Raw genomic sequence first — 24,763 nt, 5'->3', positions numbered from 1 at the left:
AGAGAGTGGTCAGCAACTCTGCTTCTCTGACACAAAGGAGCTTTCTACCATAAGAGTGAAGCTCATCTGTTTATGGGGCTGTTTTTTCTCAGGGGCTGGTCTCAGATTGTGGAATAAACTCCCCCAGGAACTAAGGACCATCACAAACCTCCCCACCTTCTATTTCAAGTGCAGTGCATGCTGCTTTGATCTGCCATCTCTAACATAAACACACAGCAGCATGTATGATTTATAAGTAAAAAGCCCTAATAAACCACAGCCCTGTACTGCACATGCTTTTCTTTCTGGTAAAAGGAAGTGAGAGAGAATGAACCACATGTAACAGGTGTTAGTTACATCACTTAATGCATTCTGGAGAGTGCTCAGCTATGAAGGTGATGAGGAGGGTAATATAAGAACTCCATTAGAATAGGATCCTTAAGAATGTTTCTCCCTCCCACCCCATGTTCATATTGCTCTTCCATGAGCACCCTCCAATTTGTCAGTATCTTGGTTGGAACATACCCAGAACTGATCATGGTGTTCCAGGTGTGCTCACATTGAGTCTTTATAGAGAACAGCTATTGCCTTATGTGATGCTGCTTCGTTTGCAGCCTGAACTCATAGCCGCCTTGTTGGCACACTTGTCGTATTTGCTGTCAGGCTTCACTCTTGCATCTGAGCATTATCTGTTTTGTGGGTTTCTCCCAGTTTTCCAAGCAGAATCCTGTTTTGTTTTTTGCTTGTGTCCACGCCCTTTTTGTTAGGTCAGTGTTTACGCTTGTGTCCAGCTCCTCCTAGTTTAATGTCATCTGCAAACTTCAAACCATAGGACACGGTTCCTATCCGAGCTAAAGCGAACCAGTTTTTCAAGTAAGTGTTCTATCAACTATCAACTGCTTTAGTTAAACTAAAATATATCTACTACATTCTTTTCATCTACTAACTTTGTGATTCAAAAAAGCATTTAAGCTTGTGAATCCCAAACCTTCCTCTGCCTGATAGACAGGGCATATCAATCATGTTCATTAATTTTCTTCCAGATCTATTCAGTGCCTTTGTCCAAATTGAACCTCACTTAGTGATTGAATGTTTAATTTAAAAAAACCCTCATAAAGGAAGATTAAATTTTGGATCTGAATAGGCTGCCTGTGTGTCACTGAAATTGCTGAAGGCTGAAAATAAATACAGGGTTATATTTACATGTGAAGTGTGCAAAATGCTAAATCCATCATTTTCTCTGATCTTTAATATGTCTTTGTACTGCAGGGAAATCTACTTTGTATGGCAGCCTGACATGCCAGGGAGTAGGCTCAGATGGGATTCCAGAGATCTCAGCCTCTGAAGGATTTTTTGTAAAAGAAATAACTAAGGTACTCGTATTTCAGTGTATTTGTATGTTTGAAGGGTCAGCAAGTAGCTAGTACTCAAAATGCTACAGTCATTCACTAGTATGATGCCAGCAATATAGCGTGCGATTCCATGTACTGCCTTATGATCTGAACCTTAGCGTAGAAAGTGCTTAACAATTTGTCCTGATTAGACATGGTAACTGCACCAGCTGAATTTAGTTGCATGTGGTGGGTTTTGGACCAGTGTCTTCTAGACATGAAAAGAGGCCATCAAACTTTTTTCATTTAAAATCTTAAAATAGGATCTTAAAAGTGAAAGGCCAAGTAGTTTGTCCACTGAGGTGTACTGGCACTTAGCTACTACTATGAGGAATGCTCTCTCAATATCCTGAAGTTTGGTGATGTGTGACCAGGCTGTGGATTATATATCTTTTGTGGCTTGATGGATCTTGATCCCTGGCTGTAGTTGCTGCTGTCCTCCAGTCAGATTAATCTATATTTGAAGCATGCATGGAAAGAAAACCATTTGATGAAAATGCAACTTCATGCTTTAGTAAGAGTCATTCTTCAGGTTTTTCTATAGACTGAAGTCACTTGCAATTTACACACAAATCGTGACTGTCCTTAAATCAGAGCCTTTTGTATCCTCATATGTCAGCAATTGCTTTGCAAAACCACCTACATGGCTTTATCTGCCATTTTACTGTAAGTATGGATTGGTTAGATACATAACTGCATTTAAAAACAAAATCTGGAGGCTTTCTCTTATTTCACTGATCCAGATCAAATGTCCGATATTGAGAGGTGCTAGTTGAGGATACTCAACACCTTTCATGATCAAGATTCTAAATGTACTAGGTTTACTAATCAAGAAATATTTTTTCCACCAGTTCCACAGATTAAGCCAGGAATCTGAAAATCCAGATGTGCTTTTTCTGCTTTTTATGTCGTCAGTGACAAAAATCCACCAACTGGAAGTCAGCTGATGTTTCTGGTGCATAAAGCAGGAAAAAATGGTCATAGTGATTTCCAGACTGGCTCGGGCCAGTGGTCTGTCTAGCCCCGTATTTTGTCTCCAACAGTAGCCAGTATTGGCTGTTTCAGAGGAAGGTGCAAGAAACCCTGCAGTAGGCAGTGATGAGGTAAACTGATCATGTCAGGCATGTTCTCCTATAACTGACTTGCTTCTGCAATACTAATGGGAACAAACATGTTTTTGAATCAGTAAAATGAGCAGGTAGGAGGTGAAGGGATAGTAAGGATGTATTATTTTTAGGAGATGTACGTGCATGTACAGGTGGAAAACAGACATGACTGTAAATGTTATAGTTCTGTACAATTAATTCTAACAACATTGTAATCTTTCTCCCCTCCCTCCTTTAGAAAAGCATACTCGTTTCTTGCCCTCATGAAAATGTTTCCACAAAATTTTTGGCACCATACACAAGCTTTTGCAGAATTCATCAAAAAAGCGTAAGTATGAGTGATTTAAAGATGCGTGGAGCTGAATGTTAACATTCTTTGTCTGCAATTGTTGCAGACCAGTTAAGCAAATGGAGTGCAACGTGCCTTTGCATAGAAACTTAGCAACAAACTATTCAAATCAGGTTGGAATTAAGTTAGTATTTCCACTTTCTATCTTTAAACTTGGTCTCTCCAGTTCATTAAAGGGGCGGTGTATGAAAACAATCCAAAGTAAATTCTGCAATCCTTTGGGAAGCTTAAAATAGAGATCCCTTTAGTTACATGGAAGAATAGGGTGCTGTTGCATTTTGCTGCCTTTTGTGTTTTTTGGGTCACCTGTAAATCTAATCTAATCGTAGTTAAATTCCATTCAACAGCCCCAAAAAATACATGAAGCAGTCACATATGATGCAGAGAGGCACTTGGTTTTCTTGGTAAAAGTCTCTGGAATCCTTGGTCCCTGGAATCCTTCTCGAGATCCAATTCTACTGTGACAGCTACAAGGAACTGGCCAGCTATAATAAAGAAGGAAAAAAAAAACCCCAAAAACTTTCCAGTGACATGGAACTATCAGATTTTTCACTTTCCCTATTGTTACATTATTTGAGTTTTGTTGTATATTAATGCAGTGTCATCAGGGGAGGGACCATGTCTTCCTGTCCGCTTGTTTGTACAGTGCTTCGCACAAAGGGGCTCTGGTCCTGACAGCGGCCTCTGAGTACAACTACGGTACCTATAATAGGAAAGCGTTGCTCTTTGACAACTGGGTGCTTCACCCCTTTGACAGGAGCAGTTCTGTGGATCAGCAGAGTGCCACTGGATCTACTGCAATGATTCATGAAGTAACTACATCAGTGGCACTACATTCACCCTACACAGTGACCATGCTACTCCAGATCCCTTCTTTCAATAACTGGGCTCCAAAAATATCACTTTTGGCCCACTTTCCCATGGAGGCAGCATGGTCTAGTGGTTAAAGGACAAGACTAAATCAGGCAATAAGTATTTGTTTTTTGACTGGGCCACAGTTCCTGTGTGACCATGGGGAAAGTCACTTCACCTCGGTGCCTTGTTTTGTGTGTCAGTAAAAGGGGAGATTGAGATGCTTTATTTGTTATTCTAGTAGCACTCAGAGACCCCAGTGAGAACAGGGGCCCAATGTGATAGGTCCCGTACAAACATCCAGGGTAACACGGTACCTGCCCAAAATGTGGGAAGGATGCTCTTCTCCCACAGTCTCCTCTGGCTGGCTCTTGTTTTCTGTTTTCCTCTATCCTGCGCTTTAACTACAATCTCTGTTCACTCCAGCCCCCCAGCAGGTTCCACCATAAAGGGGAAAAATTGATGAATTACAGCAGAAATCATTACACCACTAGAGAGTGTGACAGGCTGGGCTAGGGGACTAGTAATGGTATGGAACTCTTCAACTCTAGGTCTCGAATTCAAGTCCAGACCAAGCTTGTTGTGGCAAAGCTGCTGAATTGGTGGCTGTTAGTCCTAGAGGAAGTGAACTTGACGTTTGTAGTATCCATGGTGTCACCGCTGTACTTAATCCCCTTGTTGGCAGACTCAACAGAGAAGCTAGCGTTGAATGGTTTATGAATAATGAGTTATTCACCCCTTAAAGTGTACCCTCCTGTTCTGGGGCGAGGCATGAGGTTGGGACAGTGTGGGCAAGATCACACTACTGCTGCCTGTACTGTGTCTGCTCTGTGGATAAACAGGACTCCTCACTTTCCTGGGCTTTCAGTCCATCTCCTCGCCCCAGCTTTGTTCTTTAAATAAACATAATTCTTATTTTGGTGGGATATTTCTGCGTTTTCATTTGCTCTTCCCCCTCCTCTACTCCCATAGAGTACCTGCACCTCCCTGTTCTGCATTCTCTATTTTGGGGAGCTGCTCACATTCTTAAGTGATGCAGCAAAGCTGAATTTGATCTGGGACTTTCATTTTGGCATTGGAAGGGAGCACATGGCTGGGAAAATCAGTCTTCGATTTGGCTGATTTTATAACTCTACATAAAGCTTACCCAAAGAAACTAAAAAACGTGTGTATCCCAAACGAAACCTGTTCTGCCGCAGAAGGGAGAAGAGCAGAAACCTGTCAAGTCTGCGAGGGACTTGGCTATGCAGATCTAATTTACTTGTGAGGTGCTTAGATACTGTGGTAATGGGTGCTATAGAAAATGCTATAGTAGAAGCTGAAAAATAAATGTGCTCTGTCTTTGTAAACATACATCTTGATGCACAGTATGTCTGGGTAAAGTGGCATTTTCACATCTCTACATCTATACCTCTATCCCGATATAACGCCGTCCTCAGGAGCCAAAAAATCTTACCGCGTTCTAGGTGAAACCGCGTTTATGTCGAACTTGCTTTGATCTGCCGGAGTGTGCAGCCTTGCGTCCCCCCCTCCCCTCCGGAGCGCTGCTTTACCGTGTTATAGCCGAATTTGTGTTATATCGGGTCACATTATATCTGGGTAGAGGTGTATGTATTAAAAGAAAGTGGGGTTGTGTTAAGAGAGTCAGATTAGTAATGTCAGCTACAGAAGCAGAGAGGAATGGCTTCTCCTGATTTCCGTGAATACATAAGTGTCTTCATCATTTCCCAATGTAAATGGGATTGCCTGATGTTTTGTCCCACTGTGCGTTGAATGTTACTGAATGGGGGTGATGGGCTGCAGATTGCTGGCTCTGGAAAACAGACTGAGGTAAATGTCTATTGTTAGGTAGATGAGTTTCAAGCAGACACAATATAAGCTACAGTTATCACTTCTACCTCTGCATCTGGGTCTGAGTTAATACGTGTTACCTTAGCCTGCTTATTGATCCCTTGTTAACGTTTCTATTAGTCAAACGTTAACGCTGTACCTTTTAGCGTCTGTCTGAGAGTGCTTTGCAATTTCTAATCCTTTCATTGCCAGGTAGTGTTTTACTGCGGAGAGGATTGGAATGATCTATGGAGTTATTCTGTTGTCATCTTACATTGCTGTGATCAGATCATGCTAAATTACTGTCTCAGTGATTTGACTTGTGCTTTCAGTGAATAGCCCCAGCCAGCAGAGCTCTTACGTGAATTTTAAATAGTTTTAAACACAAAAGCAATCCACAAATTCACATCTTTGTTTAAAGTGGGTAATGGAGTACTGCGGATGTGCAGCCATGTCACCCCTAGCTGTGATCTTGCTTGTCAGAGCTCATGAGCTAAACAGATTTGTCCTGGTCATTGCTTGGATAGGAAACCAGGGAAAACATGTGGCAAATCATTAGGTGGCATTCTTCATTCTGAGTTGGTATTGAACTGATGCCACTAGATGAGCTTTTATTTTAGATAAGACATAAAACCTGAGTGCTGACCACTTGTGAGTAGTAAGGATCCCATATCCTTTTCTGTATCAGAGTTCTAATTTGAGTAATTATGCTCTGTTTTCCTTCAGCTGAGACTATTCTAAATTTTGTCCTTAACTGTTCACTGTTGCTATGATCTGTTACCCAGCTGTCACATTCCACCCCAGGAGTAGCTGTACTTTATCAGTGAGTGAAGTGATGTGATTACACAAGGCATTACAAAATTACTTCAGCCACAACTAAAATGCAGCCCCCTTCTGATTCGAAGAAATCTATTTACCAGATCACAGCAATGATGCACAATATTTTGGGGAAAGACAAATTTGTGCAAGGATATAAGGCAAATGTTTGCTGTTGCAAAAAGTGGTAAATGATGTGGGAGTCAGTTTATCTACTTAATGAGGATGAAGTCATGCCCACTAGAATTTCAGGCTGTGGCTGCTGGGTGTCTGAGTATTTCAAACCTGATGTTTTGCAGGTTTGGATCTGTTTTCCTATGGTCACAAACACTGCTTATGGCACTGGGAGTTAAGCAGAAGAGGCTACTCTTAGGTACCATATTGTGTAAGGAAGGGAATATTGTCTAGTAATTAGAGCAAGGGACTGCATCAAGATTCTAGTCTAAGCTCTGCTACTGACTGTTATTTTGGGTCAGTTGTGTAATCTCATTACTTCAGTTTCTTATTTGCAAAAAGGGGCTTATTCCTACAGTCTAGAAAAATCCTGGCCCCTGTTCAACCCCAGCTAACAAAAAACTTGGTCTGGCCAACTGAAATGTAATTATTGCTATCCATACATGCTGCTGACCTGCCCTTCAAAATCCACTCCATCTCCTTGCCCATGCAGAACTCTGAGCTGAGCCAGAGAAAAAAATAGCAAAGTCTCTGCTTGTAATTGCCACCAAATTGTAAGAAATTGAGGTGGTTCAAGTCAGATAATCCAGTCGGTCAACATGTCTGAATCCTGGGTTCAGGTCAGATCATACCAGCAGCTTGTCCTTGAGCGAGAGACATGGAATGTCTGTATAATACACCTTAATCAGGAAACATTCATTTTAGCTACCTATTCCCTTCTGTCAAGCCCCCTTCCCTCCCAAAAGGGAGACAACCCATTTTTTTGGTTAGACTAAATGAGAGAGCCAAGACCGTGCTAAACATATTCTTAACATTTATTAATGAGTGCCTCCTAACATCTGTGAGGCCAATGTCTGTAGAAGGTCTTGAGGTCCTCATATGAAAGGTGCTTTGTATGTGGAGAGTATTATCAGACCAGAATCGTTCAACTATGCATGTGAAGTGATTGACTATGATTGCTCAGGTGCTATGGTGAAATCTGCAATATCTATCTCTATATAGGTGTTAATACTGAATGCTTTGGTTAGTAGGTCTCCTTCAGTGCAAAACTCCCTTGCGGGAGTGAGCAAACTAAGCATGTGTTTGCAGGGTCACATAAAATGCTCATATTATTCGGTGCTGTCTTTCCAAACAGATAATCTGCATTGATATTTCCAGTGGCGGGGGCCTTGGTGTATCTTCCAGCACCGATGGAACCATGAAAATCTGGCAGGCGGCTAATGGAGAAATAAGAGTAAGAACTTTGGCTCTATCTTTGGGTTCTTCTATGGGTTTTTTTTTTTGGTCTCAAGTTTATAGATTCTAGTATCCTGGCCCTAGCTTTGGCTCCTAACTAATGGTGACTGTGCACTGAGGTCCAGTGTGGTTACGGTGTTGTCCTTTGAGTGAGACATTAGCATAAATTTCACTTCTGAGATCAAAGATCTATTAGACTGTGGCATAATCTCCCAAGGGAAGTGATGCTCGGAGGCCACAGTGGTGAGTCCCAGTATTAGAACATGGAGGGATAGTTAGAAGTGATGGTAGCTACGGCGCAGTTGTTCACTGTCTGCTTCTGAACTTATCCCACTGTAGAAAATTGGCTGTGTTCATGGAGGATTTGACCATGTCCATGATTTAGATAGAAACACTATGCTTTCCTAGTACTGAATAACTTAATACAGGATGGCATCAGGGTGATAACAGTGGAACTAGCACACAGTTCTTTGTTTTTCCAGAGACTGTTGGAAGGCCATGTGTATGATGTGAATTGTTGCAGGTTTTTCCCGTCGGGCCTTGTGGTTCTGAGTGGGGGAATGGATGCCCAGCTAAAGATCTGGTCAGCAGAAGATGCCAGCTGCGTAGTAACGTTTAAAGGTCACAAAGGAGGTACACAAACTAGCTTTTAAAATGCTTAATTTGCTGTCTGTATAATTACATCACATCAGAGGGCTAAAGTTCAAGCATCAACCTATTACATTTTTTGTGCTGTGCGTTAACATCAGATGCTTCAAATATCTTCTTCAGACTCTAAGCATTTGTATATAAAACACAGACAAAAAGGGCTGCTATTCTAAACACCTGAAGTTGTTCATGTTGCATTTCAGGTTTTGAATCTGTATAATAGGGAAAAGAAGGGAGAACAACACAATAGTCTGCTCGGAGTTGTGAACATGGAGCTAGGGTAGCATTTTATTCCTCCTCTGTACAGTTGACAGTCAAACTCCTTGCTGTCCTAAATAGGCTCATATCCCTGATTATATGCATTACACTGAAAATTCCTTCCATTATAAATGCTTATTCAGCATTAATCAAGACATTCAGCTAATAAAGGTTGTACTGCCGTTGCTTCAGATGATATTTTTCAAATGTCCAGCAATGTTGTAGGTGCCTCATAAAACAAGTAAAGACACTGTTCATGCCTCAGAGCATGAAGTCTGTTTGTCATGCTGAATTTAGGGGAGGATCATTACCTGACAAGAGGGCAGGGGACAGGAATGGCATAAAGCTCTCCCGCCGACATAGCGCTGTGCACACTAGCGCTTATGTCGGAGTAATTTAAGTCACTCAGAGGGCTGCTTTATTCATGCCTCCGAGGGACTTAAGTTAGGCTGACAAAAGCTGTAGGGTACACATAGCCTAAGTGGTATCTGTCTGTCCAAATACTTTAGCAAAATGTTAATGCAGTATCTTTCTAGTCTCCTGCAGTGAGCCTACCGTAATTTTCACTTGACCTTTTTGTATATTTTTAAAACGTGCAAAAGGCTTTGCAGATGTATTGCAACAATATTGTAAATTTAATCTGACAGGAAATGTAGCAGTGCTTCAGTGAGAGGAAATCTAGCAGACTTCTGTTGTCTCCAAAATTGACTTAATCCATTGTGTGCATAATTGGATCGCAAGCAGTCTCAGCAGCTGCAGTCAGCTAGAATAATTAAATTTGGTTTTGTCTGGTTGCAGTTGACTTTGGTTTGAAAAATAGTCCTGGCATTTGAACTTGCTGCCTTTGAACATTGCTTCTGTATGCAGACTGTTAATTAAATATTGTAACTATTCAAATATACCTCTTTAAATGTTAGAAACAACAGTGATATAAAATTGTAAGGGAACATTAACTGTAAGGAAACATGCTTTCCACGTTGCTGTATCTGAAATAAACAAGAATCACTAACCTGTCCAAATTCATGATGGAGTTATCTAGCTCAGGGCCAGATTCAGTTCTGGTGTAAGCAGATGTAACTCCAGTGGGATTTCATCCAAACGACCTATTGCCTGTGAGATTCCGGTGCATGCTTTCCAGATTTTTAAAGCAAGATAGGTGCCTTTTCCAACCTTGCTGTAACTTCCTTGCTTCTACCCTTCTGAGAGGTTTATTTGCTTTGGTGTAGGTATCCTGGACACAGCCATTGTGGATCGGGGAAGAAATGTCATTTCCAGTTCTAGAGATGGCACTGCCCGCATCTGGGATTGTGGGAAATCTGCTTGCCTAGGCGTTGTTGCAGATTGTGGTTCTCCTGTGAATGGCATTGCTCTGGGTGTTGCTGACAATACAATAAATCTGGGCTCACCTGAAAATGCACCTAGTAAGTAATATATAGAGGTTTTTCTTTTTCCCTTAAAAAGATGTACAGTTCAGACGTGCCATGTGCAGACTCTAAGGAAAATACGTAACTGCTGTTATGAGAGGGGAATCCTTCATCGCTTGGGCAGCAGTTCCATCCTCAGTGGTCTCATTTGACAGCATAAAGTCAAGAGGAAGGGAACCGGGCCATCAGGGTTGCTCACTGGAGTCCTGAGAGAAGCTGAAGAATACAGTTCCTTTTTAGAGGATGATATAGACTAAAAGGTGTAGCCAATTATTTGACTACACTCCTAGTTCATTCTTAAAAATGTTTGAAACCAAATAACTGAACGTAGCCAAATTTATTGTCTAAAGACAAAGCAGTACAGTGCAAAGCAAAGCAAACATACCCTCCTTCTGGGAAGCAATTCTTATCTCATAACATGGTTACCCTATACTTGATGATTACCTGTTCTGTTCCATTCCCTCTGAAGCACCTGGCATTGGCCACTGTCAGAAGACAGGATACTGGGCTAGATGGACCTTTGATCTGACCCAGTATGGTCTTTGTTTACACAGAAGCTGTGCTTCAAAGACCGGCATTTCAGCTAGTAGTATTTCTAGTACGATTTTACAAGTTACTAAAATCCAGCCCACCAGTTCGTAACAGTTGTTGTTTTATTCTATACTTTTCTTATCTCTGTTCTAGATACTACACTCCAAATCAGTTGGGTGTAGAGAGGCATCCCAGCCTGTGCTAGGACACACCATTCATGTATCTTAGCTTTGACAGGCTTCCCATTTTCTAATGCCAAAGCTGACCTCAGCTTTGCAAAGTGTAGTGGGATTTTTGACATGGATGAACTGAACTGTAGGGAGAGCATAATACGTTTAGTTAACAATTTCCCAACACTTATTTGTATGTGTATATCTATATATCTGTAATGTGTATTATATTCATACTATGTGCGTAATACTCGTTAATGTGGTGAATATTACATCTAACATTAATGTATTGCTAAAATTAGCCGGAGGTTCCATTGGCTCTAGGATCTGTGTGATGATTGGTCATTCATTCATTCATTCATGCCCGTCACCCCAACCGGGGTATGGGCCGCCAACCACAGATCTCCATAGTCTTCTATCCTGGGCCATTCGCTCTAGCTGGTTCCAGGTATAGCCCATTTTTTTGCTATCAACCTGAAGGTCGCGTCGCCAGGTATTTCTTGGGCGGCCTCTTTTCCGCTTGCCTTGGGGGTTCCACTGCAGTGCCTGTCTGGTGATGTTGGTTGGCTGCTTGCGTAGTGTATGTCCTATCCAGCCCCACCTTCTCCTTCTAATTTCTTCCTCTGCTGGGAGTTGATGGGTCCTCTCCAAGAGGTGGATGTTACTGATGGTGTCTGGCCAGCGGATCTGGAGAATCCTTCTGAGGCAGCTATTAATGAAGGTCTGGATCTTCCTGGTGGTTGTTTTGGTTGTCCTCCAGGTTTCAGCTCCATACAGTAAGACTGATTTCACGTTGGAGTTGAACAGTCGAATCTTTATTGCCAAAGACAGCTCTCTGGAGCTCCAGATGTTCTTGAGCTGTAAGAAGGCTGCTCTTGCCTTACCAATCCTTACTTTGATGTCTGCGTCTGTGCCACCCTGCTGGTCGATGATGCTACCTAGGTAGGTGAAGGACTGCACTTCTTCCAGGGGGCTTCCATTCAGTGTGACTGGGTCGTTGCTGATGGAATTGATCCTAAGGATCTTGGTCTTGTCCTTGTGGATGTTGAGGCCAACCTGTGATGACGTGGCTGCCACGACGTTGGTCTTCTCTTGCATCTGCTGTTTACTGTGCGAAAGGAGTGCAAGGTCGTCGGCAAAGTCCAGGTCATCAAGCTGGGTCCACAATGACCATTGGATTCCATTCCTACGCTTGTAAGTGGATGTCTTCATAATCCAATCGATGACGAGAAGAAAGAGAAGTGGTGACAACAAGCATCCTTGTCTGACTCGGTTCGCACCTGGAAGCTGTTTGTGAGCTGCCCTCCATGGATCACTCTACAGTGTATGCCGTCGTATGAATTCTTGATCAGGTTGACCACCTTTGCTGGGATGCCATAGTGCGAAGGAGCTTCCAGAGGGTCTCTCGATCCACGCTATCGAATGCTTTCTCATAGTCAACAAAGTTGATGTACAACGAGGAGTTCCACTCCATAGACTGCTCGACTATGATGCGGAGCATTGCTATCTGGTCCGTGCATGATCTGTTCTGCCGGAAACCTGCCTGTTCATCTCGTAGCTGTGGATCGACGGCATCCTTCATTCTCTCTAAGAGGACTCGGTTGAAGACCTTCCTGGCACCGACAGGAGTGTGATTCCTCTATAGTTGGCACAGTTGCTGAGGCCTCCTTTCTTGGGGATTTTGATGAGATATCCTCTTTCCAGTCAGCCGGAATCACTTCTTCTTCCCATATTTTCTCAAAGAGGGGTACAGCATTTCCACTGAGGCATCCAGGTCTGCTTTCAGGGCCTCTGCTGGGATATCGTCAGGTCCAGCCGCCTTCCTGTTCTTCATCATGGTGATGGCTTTTCTGATCTCGTCTCTGGTTGGTTTATCGCAATTGATTGGGAGGTCCTCGTTGGCTGGGTCAATGTCTGGTGGATTTGGTGGTGCTGGTCTGTTCAGGAGTTCCTCAAAGTGCTCCGCCCATCTGTTCATCTGTAGTTCTATTCCTGTTATAGACTTTCCCTGCTTGTCTTTAACGGGACGTTCTGGCTTGCTGAACTTTCCAGACAGTCGCTTGGTAGTATCGTACAGCTGTTTCATGTTACCGCTGTATGCTGCCTGCTCTGCTTCTGCTGCCAGTCCATCCACATAATCTCTCTTGTCCTTCCTAATATTCCTCTTCACTGCTCTGTGGGCTTCAGCATACTCTTTTTGAGCTTTGGCCTTTGCTGCTCTAGTCCTGCTGTTGTTGACTGCTGCCGCCTTCTTCTTTCTGTCTTCTATCTTTGTCAAGGACTCTGCTGTGATCCACTCTTTCTGCTGGTGTTTCTTAATTCCAAGCACTTCCTGGCATGCTGACCTAAGTGTGTCTCTCACTTTCTGCCATCTGTTGAGTACACTGTCTTCCTCTTCCTCAGACCGATCCTGTAGTACTGAAAACTTATTCTTCAGCGTCAATCCAAAATCTTCCTTGGTCTTATGGTCCTTCAGAAGGTTGACGTTGTACTTCGCTCTTCTGTCTGGCGTCTATCCAGTTCTTCTTCAGCTTCAGCTTCAATCTGGCCACCACTAAGTGATGGTCGGACGCCACGTCTGCTCCTCTTCTAACTCTAACGTCCTGCAAGGATCTTCTGAACTTCTTGCTAATGCAGACATGGTCGATCTGGTTTTCTGTCATGCCTGCTGGCGATACCCAGGTACTCTTGTGGATCCGCTTGTGAGGAAAGATGCTGCCTCCTATGACCAGATTGTTAAGTGCACACAGATCCACAAATCTCTCTCCATTCTCACTCATCTCTCCCAGAGCGTGGGTCCCCATGACTTGTTCGTATCCTGTGTTATCAGGTCCAATTTTGGCATTAAAGTCTCCCATAAGGATGGTAATGTCTTTGTCTGGGAGAGTCTCTAATATTTTCTGGAGTCTGTTGTAAAAGTAGTCTTTGTCCTCCTCTTCACTGTCATTGGTTGGAGCGTAGCACTGAACAACATTCATCTTAATCCTCTTCATTTTAGTTCTGAAGGATGCTGTGATGATCCTGGGACCATGTGCCTCCCAACCAATCAGTGCTCTCTGTGCCTGCTTGGACAACATGAAGCCTACTCCCTGTGTGTGGTGTGCGTCACTCTCTTCATGTCCTGAATACAGCAACAGCTCTCCTGTCAACAGTCATCTCTGTCCAGCTTGCGTCCATCTTGTCTCGCTAATGCCTAGTAGGGTCAGGTTGTTGCTCCTCATCTCTGCTGCAACCTGCGCCGTCTTTCCTGACTTCACATGGTCCTCACGTTCCATGTGCCGATGGTAATCCTCCTGGCTGCAAGAAGGGTGATCGGCTTAGTGGCTTCCTCGCGGCTTTCACCCCCCAGCGTCATGCATCTTCGAGTTGAAGACCCTTCTTTTTCCAGGCTAAAAGTCTCTGTTAACTCTATTGTTGGCGTTTCTGTAGCAAGCTGATTTTTTACAGGGTGGAGTTGCTAGCCCCACGCCCAACCCTCCTCCTTTACCCTGACTTGGGACAGGCAGATGGCCCCAAAGGACCTCTCTGGTGGAGTTGTGATGATTGGTCCACCCTGCCATTCTTGGTGTTTAGGGGTATGCTTCTGCTGCACAGGGAGCTTTGCCATGGGTTTCAGCAGGAGTAAGATTAGGCCCTATATAATTGAGGCTTTTGGAAATGAGTATTTTGTCTGTTGGTACATGAATCTCCTTGCTTTTCCCTCTCTAGTTAAAAGGGTGTTTTCTTCCCCTTTCCCACCCCAAAAGCATCAGACATTTTGCCAAACCAAGTACTGGTCTCAACCTCAAAGGGACCTTCTGGATTTCCATGTAGAAAGAGGTACGTCCTATGAGCATCTGGTAGAGATTTTGGTACCATCAGCATAAGCCTCCCCAATTCTGTTGCTAAGATGCCTTGCAATACTGCCAATGATGTCAACAATTAGAATTTTAACAGGTGAACGAGAAATTGGGACAGAAGGGAAAATCCTGCTGTTGGCTCGGGAAGACAAAAAGCTCCAGGGTGTGGGATTACAGAGCAGGCAGCCGGTAAGGATCTCATGAGACACGTTCACTACTGTCCATTCCAAACCTCTTGGCACCTTTTGACCTATAAGATGAAATGTTAACAAACATTTGGAACTCATTTAATGTCTGTTTGCAATACGCTTTTCCTCCTGACTTCATAACATACAGGTGTGCAATGCACCAGTTAAATATTGGAGCATGCATATCGGGAGGGTGATGCAGTGAAACCAATGCAGCGATTACACATTGAAATGAAGATATGTAACAAATTCCATTCAGTGTGTAATCATTTCGTTTTCTAAAGGAAATTAAATGCAAAAACTGCTTGTAGAAGTTTGCGATTTTTAACTACGAAACTCAGAAAATGTGGCTATTACACCTGTAAATTAAGACATAAATTTAACACTAAAGGGTCAATGGTGTGGTAGCAGCTATAACTTTGCATTTCCTCCCTGTCATATGTTGTGTTCTAGATTTTAATGCAGAGGTTCAAAATGGTCTTTTTATCATGTCTAATCCCCAAATGCTTTGCAAATTATGCATTCAGCACTTGAAATACAGGTCTGTCACAACTTACACGCATGTAACATGCACGATTTCAGCTTTATGCTGTAGGGCCGGAGTCTGGGGGGGCGTGGCCTCAAGATTTATAGGTCCTGGGGTACCAGCTGTGGCTGGGAGTCCCAGGGCCTTTAAATCACCCAGGGGGCTCCCAGCTGCAGAGGTGGCTGGTAGCCCCTGGGGCGAACTAAAGTGCCCGAGGCTCCAGCCACCGTGGAGCTCCAGGCCCTTTAAATGCCAGCCCCAGCCCAGCTGCCAAGGTGCAGGTGGGATTTAAATGGCTCCTCCGGGCTCCCCACCGCAGCGGGAAGCCCGGTGGGGCCCTTTAAATCCCACCCACAGCTTTGGCAGCCAGGCCGGGGCCGGCATTTAAAGGGCTCCTCTGGGCTCCCCATGCGGTGGGGAGCCCGGAGGAGCCCTTTAAATGCCACCCCGGCCCGGCCGCCGGAGCTGTGGGCAGGATTTAAAGGGTTTGGGATGTAATTTTGAGTATACACGGTTCTCGCTTTATGCGCTAACCGCGGAACAGAACCCCCGCGTAAGATAAGACTTACCTGTACAGCTTTCTCCTGGGGGTGGTATCACTGACATGGTATAAAAGTGGAAGGGCAGGGGTGTGGAATTTTTGCCAAGGACCCCAGGGCAAACCCTAGTTTTACAAAAAGCACAATGGAATTCTTAATGTCCACACACATTTTCCCTTGGATTTTAAGGCCTCCCCTTTCAACTGCCTGGTGGTGATTGGTTTTATGTTGTAATATAGAAAAATGCCTTAATGGCTTTAAGAAAGAAAAACATGGGTACAATCTCTCTAAAACTGTTGTTCTGTTTGAAAGCCCAGTGTAAAATCGGCCTAGCATAATCTTGTTAATTTGCATCCATCTCTTACATTTCCTAAAAAAAAAAAATCTTTCTTAGAAGGGTTACATTATTTTTAAAAATTCATTGGGAGAATGTATTTGATCTGACTCCCACGGTCCATACAATCTGTATGAGATCACTCCAAGAGATGGCTTCTTCTCTGGTCAGCAACAACAGATTTGTAGTGCATCTCATTTTTACAATAATGTCGGCCTGCCCCAAAATGTCCTTCACTAGAGCCGCCTTATTGAGCACCTGTGCCATCTTACCAGCTGGAGACCTGTGGCCTACCAACCAGTACCTTCTGCCTTCTTGTCAACTGTGCGTGGTCTGGTCTAACCAGCTGGGAGCCTGGGATTCTCTCTCACTTGCGAGACAGGCTTAGAGCAGCCCAGCTGGAATAGGAAGTGTGCAGTAATGGCATAGCAGGTCCTATGATAGAGCCTCAAGAAGGGGTGGAGGGGGAGCGTAGAGCGTGCTTGTGCCAGAAGCTTGACATACCCGTAATGACATGTGGAGAAGCAATTGGGAGTAGCTGTGCAAGACTTCTTCAGAATAGCTCCATCTACGGAGTGAACAAATCGCATCTCCCTTAATGAACTCAGTAGTTATAATCCCAACTTTAACTCTTCTTTCCAAGGGTTTAAACAGTGGCTTCTGGATGTCAGAATATATCCATAAACCAAGTACTGCTGCCTCAGAGCAAACGCTGCCTTAATAACTCCTCTAGTTCTGTCTAGTGACTAGCACATTAATGTAAGCAGCAAAGGGCTAAAATACCAGTGTACCCCATAAAGAATCAAGAATGGGTTTATAAGGTCTGATGATATTATTTGGCTTTAAATACCTGTTGTCATAAACAGATAGTGAAGGGTTAAAGTCTCTTTTACCTGTAAAGGGTTAACAAGTTCAGTAACCTGATGAACACCTGACCAGAGGACCAATCAAGGGACAAGATAATTTCAAATCTCTGAGGAGGGAGGTCTTTGTCTGTGTCCTTTGTTTGGATTGCAGTTCTCTCTTTGGATTTAAGAGAGGCCAGACATATTCTTCAAGTTCTCCAAAGTTTCCTGAAGTATTTTCCTCTATTCAGTATAGTGAGTATTAGAAAGGCGAATTAGTCTTATAATTAATTTCTGCATTTGCAATTGTGTGTTTGCTGAAGAAATATCTTTATTTCTGTTTGCTGTTACTTTGATTATTCTGAGGAAGAGGGAGGGGCAGTCTCTCCAGTTTTTATAAGTTAGACCCTGTAAATTTTTCCATCCTGGTATTACAGAGAGAGTGTACTTTTTTTCTTTCTTTAATAAAATCTTTTCTTTTAGAACCTGAGTGATTTCTTCCCTTGTTTGGATTTTCAGGGGAAGGGGAGGGGGAAAAGTGAATCCCTCTTTGTTTGATTCAAGGAGTTTGAATCAAACAATCTCTCCCAAGGACAAGGGGAGGAAGAAGGAGGTGAGGGGGGGAAATGGATTATTTCCCTTTGTGTTAAGATCCAAGGAAGTTGGGATCTGTGTTCCCCAGGGAAAGTTTGGGGGAACAGGGAGTGTACTAGACACTGGAATTTCTAGTTGGTGGCAGCTTTTACCAGATCTAAACTAGGATTTAGTTTAGAGGAGTCCATGCAGGTCCCCATCTTGTGAACGCTAAAGTTCAAAGTGGGGAATAAACCTATGACACCTGTTCTCTTATACGCCAGTGTCTGTAAATTGAGGCAGTGGATCCTATGCACAAAGTGTTAAGACTGGTAGTGATGATCTTCTACAAGTACAATCTCCGGTATTGAGACAGGTGTTTGCCTTACACAGTACAGGTTCCTTTCTTGTATAGTATCTCCTGTACGCACTTTTCCAAAACATGGGCCAGATTTAAATCCTCTTATAAAATGTAAATAGAGGACAGAGACTGAAGAGGTAGAAACACGGGAGAACCATCTGAGTTTGGAAAAGTTATGGAGTGATGGCAAACGCTGCGTTGGAGAAGACTTTTCCACCAGCTGTAACACAGTTGTGCCTGAAACAGAGGAAGGTTGCTGCAAGATTAGCAGGGGCAGGAGTGAGATTTCCAGGCCCTGCAAGGAAGGCTGGAGGAAGACCATGGAGGGTATTATATGCCCAGTATTGTCCCTTCTGTCTCTCTATATGATGTGCTACCTTATCTCTCCAGGGGAACCCCAGGAGTATTAACTACATATATTGTCAAGTATCAGAGGGGTAGCCGTGTTAGTCTGGATCTGTAAAAGCAGCAGAGAGTCTTGTGGCACCTTATAGACTAACAGACATTTGGGAGCACGAGCTTTCGTGGGTGAATACCCACTTCGTCGGACCCACGAAAGCTCATGCTCCCAAACGTCTGTTAGTCTATAAGGTGCCACAAGACTCTTTGCTACATATATTGCCAATGCTAGTATGACAGGATCATTCCTGGAGGCTTTTTTTGCATTATTGCCTCTGGATGTCTTGGGATGGAGCAAAGAGCTGTTAGCCCCATGTTGCATCAGACAGGTTGCGTATAATTGTCTGTGAGAACTCCTGGAAGTGACCATATCCATGACTTCCCAAATAAATCACTCACTCCCTTTTCCCTGGGACTCCTATTAGGAATAAAGCTGCTGGGTTTCGTCTTTCACAGTAGCTGTGAATAAACTGATATTTAAAGTCTTCTCTCCTTCATTCCCAGGTGTTTCTTTTTGTTGGATCTGATGCATTTAACTGCTGTACCTTCCTCTCAAGCATCTATCTCCTAGCAGGGACTCAGGATGGAAATATATATCAGCTGGATGTGAGAAATACAAAGTGAGTGGCAAGCGTGGTGGAGTGTTTAAAGCAGTGAATTCAGTGTTGGTGAAAGGAGCTAAATTGACAGCCGTGGTGACTGAAGAGCAGGTACAGCACAAGCGCCAGTAGTGCAGATATCCCTGGGATGCTGGCTCCTATCGTTAGCCACAGACTGGGCGTATCAGCGTCAGTTACAGTTCACTCTTTTTTTCTTAGTGCCCTATTTCTGTGCTTCAGGCCGGATCTCTCACTTCTAGCAGGAGTCCCTTCAGAACAACTCAGTTTCTCTGGCCTATTCAGCCCTTGGTATCTCTGCCGAGATGACCAATGAGGATGCCACTTGTGTTTGTGGTGGTTTTGTTGTAGACTCTTCCACTAGGAATTGGACTGAGACTACAATATGGATTCATTTTATATAGACTGCTGAGATACTGAAGAATGGAATTTGTCTTGCTTGATGTAGACTTTGGTTTTATGCTGAGTGTGCGACCCTCCAAAGCTTTGGATACTCTTGACATACACTTAAAATCACAATAATGTAGGAGTTAAATATAAAACTGTTCAAAGCAGCAGCACTTCTTTCTATCACATCATTTTATCAGCTGTCATACAACCAGTGCAGCTTTAAAAGCCTTCCACCAGACGGAAGTCCCATTGTCTCTGACAATGAACTTAATTCTTTAGGCCTTAGATATAACATGCCTTATAAGTGGTGCATTCTGCTTGCAGTATGATTCTCCCGTTCCAATTTAGTATTTTTGAATTGATCTGCCCACTGCCAAGTGTTTCCTTTTTCTAAAAGCAATTAGTCAAGCTCGTACATACAGTGCAATGATTAACTTTGTTTATATTAGTGCTAAATGCACATTCCAATTGGGAGGGTGTCAAGATGGTACCTTCAGAGGAAGACACGACAGAATTTAGCATTCCCTATCTGAAAAATTCCTGTTCTGTTGGAAAGTCTCTAAGCTTTCATCTTTATTAATTATTATTATTATTATTATTATTATCTATTTAATTAAGGATAATCTCTTTAAATTCTGTACGGAGGGAATCCTGGTGCATGCCTACAAACTAACTAGCATTTAGATTCCTTTATATCTTTTGGAGGAATCATTGCCCTGATCTAGCCACTGAAGGATAAAATACTGAGCTTTGCAGAGTGGATGTGTCTCTATCTTTCCAGTTTTATTCCTTGTCCATGGTAACAAACCACCAGCTTTCCAATCTCACTCTGTATAATTTGTGACCCTAATGGTGGTCTGATACGTCTTTAATCACTTTCTTCTCTGTTCTGTTTGCTTGTTCTTTATTATGTTGCATATGGGAAATGTCCTGATGGTTGGGCCTATAACTTTTTGCCTGTTTGGGAATTAACCGTGAAAAATAGGTGAAGTTAACTTTAGTGAAGAATGTTTATAAATAGGTGCAAGAAAACCAGAGACACAAACTGAATTAGTCCAGCATAAAAGCCTACTGATATAGCTCAAGGACTGTGAAGTCAGATTTGTAAACAAGAAAATGTGGGTCCTCAAATTAATGAACCGAAAATGTGTGTCAGAAACTAGGTCTAATTGATAGACAAAATGAGGGGTTGGGCTGTTCCACCCACCATTCCCTTTCTGGATGCTTGAAGAAAGAAACTTTTTTTGGGAAAAGAGAACAGAGGCTACTGAAGCAAGCTTTGCCATCATGGCTGCCACCATCTCCTGGGGCCCTGGGTCTTTGTCATGCTAACCCTGAGAGATGTCCTGACCGGACTGAGCCGGAGAGAGGGACCCAGATAACTATCACTATCACCATCAGCTTTCGCTGAATCTCAGACATCACGTAGAATGAAACAGGATCAGAGTTTAACAACAACACTTTCAGCCAATCTCAACTAAAGTCTTTTTTCGCCAAAGGACAGTTATTGCCGTCTTTGATATAATCTAAGAGATGTCAAACACAAGGAGTTTTCCTTCTAAACACTCTTTCCAGCTAAAGAGAAAGGGAACAAGGGATGTTATTTAAATCAGTCTTATTTAATACTTTACCTTTCAAATGCTTTGACTGTGTTTTTTTTCCTTCTTTTCTTTATCTTTAATAAGAGGGTAAAAGGATATTTAATGGTGTGTTTGCCCTGGTACTAAGAAGGCCAAGGTCTATCCCGAGCCTTGTTTAACACTGTTTAATGTTAAACAGTGACCGGGTTATGTTAACAACTTTGGCCTATATATTCCATCTAAATTAATACAAAAGTGCCGTCCTTGATTATAATATTATGACCTTGTTTTTGCTGGTTTTTCTAGGGCTCCAGTTCAGATCATTCATAGATCAGGAGCACCAGTGCTTTGTCTGCTCCCTTATAGAGATGGATTTATCGCCAGCCAAGGTAATACAAGAGTTACTGAGGCAACAGTGTTTACTTTGCAATGTGGTTACCTTAATCGTCATCCTCGTAAGACACTTTTGCACATTTCTCTGGAGTGTGTGGACATGTCAGTTTCTGCTTGTGGTCCCCTGAAGTGGAGAAGAACTGTTAAAGGCATTTTATAAAACAAGGGCCTGATTCTCCACTGCCTTGCTCCTCATGGAGTCTTTTACGGCTCTGCAAAATGGGTGTGTAATGCTACTTTTTCCCACCCACTTTGCAGAGGTATAAATCTATACCAGGCTGTTCAGAAGCAGGCCCCCAGTGAATTAAGAGTATGTGATGAATATGTTCTGACCAAAGCTTTTAGATCGTATCTTTTTTTAACCTCTTGACGTGTTTCCAGTCTGCTGCTGGAGAGGAGCTTCCAAAGGGCTCGCTGGAGCTGCTCTTGTCTCTCCTCTTGGATATGTTCACATCCCTCCATATGATCACCCAGCGTCTCACTGTGATCATGCAGCTCTGCTTTCTCTCTGAATTCCTGGGTTGTGGTGCAGGGTGATAGCTGGCTGTCCAAGTGACATTTTGGGGTACGTCTACACAGGAGCTGGAGATGTAATTTGCAGCTCGAGGAGATATACCTGCACTAGCTTACTAGAAATAGGAGTGTAGCCGCAGGGGTGCGAATGGTGGGATCATAATCAGATGGGTAATCCCTCCCGCTGTTCCCATCCCCATGGCTACGCTTCTGTTTTTAGTGCACTAGCTCGATCAGAGCTAGCATGGACATATCTGCTCGAGCTGGAAATTACACCGTTGGAGAACATGTCCACAGCAAGTGGATGACAAGTGACATAATGGGAACAATGTTAATCAGTGTTTCATTAACTTCCTAACATTTCATGTTCTTCTGTCATCGTTCCCCATTGGTCTCCCAAAACAACTGACTCTTCCATGAGGTACCCCAATCTTCTGAGGGTCTGTCTGGACAAACTGCCAGCCCACAACCTCTATTCAAAGGACTCTGTTGGCGTTGTGTAACAAGTGCAGTTCTTCTTCATTCTTATGATTTAAAGCAATGATTGGGCTGTGATACAAAACTGTTCCTGTATATGCCAATCTGCATCAGTTTGTAGTTGTGAGAATGTCTTATCTTGCAAGCAGTTCTATGTTCCTTATCTGTTTTGTTTTTTATCTAGGTGATGGAACTTGCTTTATTATTCAGCAAGATCTTGATCATGTAATTGACCTCACAGAAGCAGACTGTGACCCTGTATACAAGGTAATGGCTAAGTCTACTTACTATTGGCTGAGTACCAGCGAGGGGGAATAAAGGTGCCACTCTGCAATGGCTGCCATTGTCTGGTGATTTGGCAACCAGCAGAGCTGGCACCTTTTTGAGAAGTGAATTTTTAAATTTACTTTTGTATTTGAATAATAACAACACTTTACAAAAACAAATCCTCATGTCATCTGTCTGTGGAACAGTAATGTAATTTCTTCTCTCAGATGGGGAAACCGAGGCAGAGAGGTTAAGTAACTTGTCCATTGTCAGAGCTCTGATTAGAACTCAGGGGCTCCTACCTCAGCATTCAGGCCTATCTATTTTAAAGGGCAATTCTGTTTAGAAAAGGGACTGTAAAAATGGCACAGTTCTTACCCAGCTGAGCTGCCCACTGTGCATATTCCAAACCACATCTGTTGATTTCAGAAATCAGAGTAAGTTTTTGCTACTCTTTATTCCCATAAACCCTGCTGAGTCAACGCAGCTCTGGGGGAGAGCACTGGATTAGGACCCAGCTCCATACAGCCACAGTGTTGAGGATGATGCTTAGTGCTCCTTGTAACCAGGTTCCAGTTGCAAAGAAGGGCTGTCGAGCGATTAAAAAAATTAATCGCTCGATTATCGCACTGTTAAGCAATAATAGGATACCATTTATTTAAATATTTTTGGATGTTTTTCTACATTTTCAAATATATTGATTTCAATTACAACACAGAATACAAAGTGTACAGTGCTCACTTTAGATTTATTTTTGACTACAGATATTTGCACTGTAAAAAAACAAAAGAAATAGTATTTCATTCACTTAATACAAGTCGTGTAGTGCAATCTCTATCATGAAAGTTGAACTTACAAATGTAGAATTATGTACAAAAAAATAACTGCATTAAAAATAAAACAATGTAAAACTTTAGAGCCTCCAAGTCCACTCAGTCCTACTTCTTGTTCAGCCAATCACTAAGAAAAAACAATAATGCTGCCCGCTTCTTCAGAGTGTCACCTGAAAGTGAGAACAGGTGTTCGCATGGCACTGTTGTAGCCAGCGTCGCAAGATGTTTACATGCCAGATGCGCTAAAGATTCATATGTCCTTCATGCTTCAACCACCATTCCAGAGGACATGTCCATGCTGATGACGGATTCTGCTCGATAACCATACAAATCAGTGCGGACCGACGCATGTTCATTTTAATCATCTGAGTCAGATGCTACCAGCAGAAAGTTGATTTTCTTTTTGGTGGTTTGGGTTCTGCAGTTTCCACATCAGTGTTGCTCTTTTAAGACTTCTGAAAGCATGCTCCACACCTTGTCCCTCTCAGATTTTGGAAGGCATTTCAGATTCTTAAATCTTGGGTCGAGTCACTCTGAAGAAGCGGGCAGCATTATTGTTTTTTCTTAGCGATTGGCTGAACAAGAAGTAGGACTGAGTGGACTTGGAGGCTCTAAAGTTTTACATTGTTTTATTTTTAATGCAGTTATTTTTTTGTACATAATTCTACATTTGTAAGTTCAACTTTCATGATAGATTCTAAATCTTTAGAAATCTCACATTGGTACCTTGTTTGCATTTTATCAGATCTGCAGCGAAAGTGTTCTTAAAATGAACAACATGTGCTGAGTCATCATCTGAGACTGCTATAACACAAAATATATGGCAGAATGCAGGTAAAATAGAGCCGGAAACTTACAATTCTTCTGCAAGGAGTTCAGTCACAAATTTAATTTAATTCATTATTTTTTTAACCAGTGTCATCAGAATGGAAGCATATCCTCTAGAATGGTGGCCGAAGTATGAAGGGGCATATTAATGTTTATCATATCTAGCGCATAAACACCTTGTATTGCTGGCTACAAAAGTCCCATGCGAACACCTGTTCTCAGTTTCTGGTGACATTGTAAATAAGAAGCAGGCAGCATTATCTCCTATAAACCTAAACAAACTAGTTTATCTTAGCGATTGGCTGAACGAGAAGTAGGACTGAGTGGACTTGTCAGCTCTAAAGTTTTGCATTGTTTTATTTTTGAGTGCAGTTATGTAACAAAAAATCTACATTTGTAATTTGCACTTTCACGATAGAGATTGCATTACAGTACTTCTGTGAGGTGAATTAAAATACTGTTCACCATTTTTACAGTGAAAATATTTGTAATAAAAA

At 42.6% G+C, this 24,763-nt stretch overlaps 1 protein-coding gene across 1 annotated transcript in view; it reads left to right on the top strand.

The window, feature by feature from the left end:
- Nucleotides 1-24,763, top strand: part of PAAF1 (proteasomal ATPase associated factor 1) — a 28,857-nt gene that overhangs the window by 2,009 nt on the left and 2,085 nt on the right. Inside the window, exons 3-11 of the mRNA XM_039521063.1 lie at nucleotides 1,249-1,352; nucleotides 2,715-2,804; nucleotides 7,633-7,731; nucleotides 8,216-8,366; nucleotides 9,866-10,060; nucleotides 14,701-14,792; nucleotides 18,873-18,988; nucleotides 21,262-21,344; nucleotides 22,523-22,605. Of these exons, the coding sequence (XP_039376997.1) occupies nucleotides 1,249-1,352; nucleotides 2,715-2,804; nucleotides 7,633-7,731; nucleotides 8,216-8,366; nucleotides 9,866-10,060; nucleotides 14,701-14,792; nucleotides 18,873-18,988; nucleotides 21,262-21,344; nucleotides 22,523-22,605 (1,013 nt within the window). The remainder of the gene's footprint in view (nucleotides 1-1,248; nucleotides 1,353-2,714; nucleotides 2,805-7,632; nucleotides 7,732-8,215; nucleotides 8,367-9,865; nucleotides 10,061-14,700; nucleotides 14,793-18,872; nucleotides 18,989-21,261; nucleotides 21,345-22,522; nucleotides 22,606-24,763) is intronic.

Source organism: Mauremys reevesii, linkage group 1, assembly GCF_016161935.1.
Source record: "Mauremys reevesii isolate NIE-2019 linkage group 1, ASM1616193v1, whole genome shotgun sequence".
NCBI classification, from domain to species: domain Eukaryota; kingdom Metazoa; phylum Chordata; order Testudines; family Geoemydidae; genus Mauremys; species Mauremys reevesii.
The sequence above is the reverse complement of the archived record's forward strand: the minus strand, read 5'-3'. Positions and strand labels throughout refer to the sequence as shown.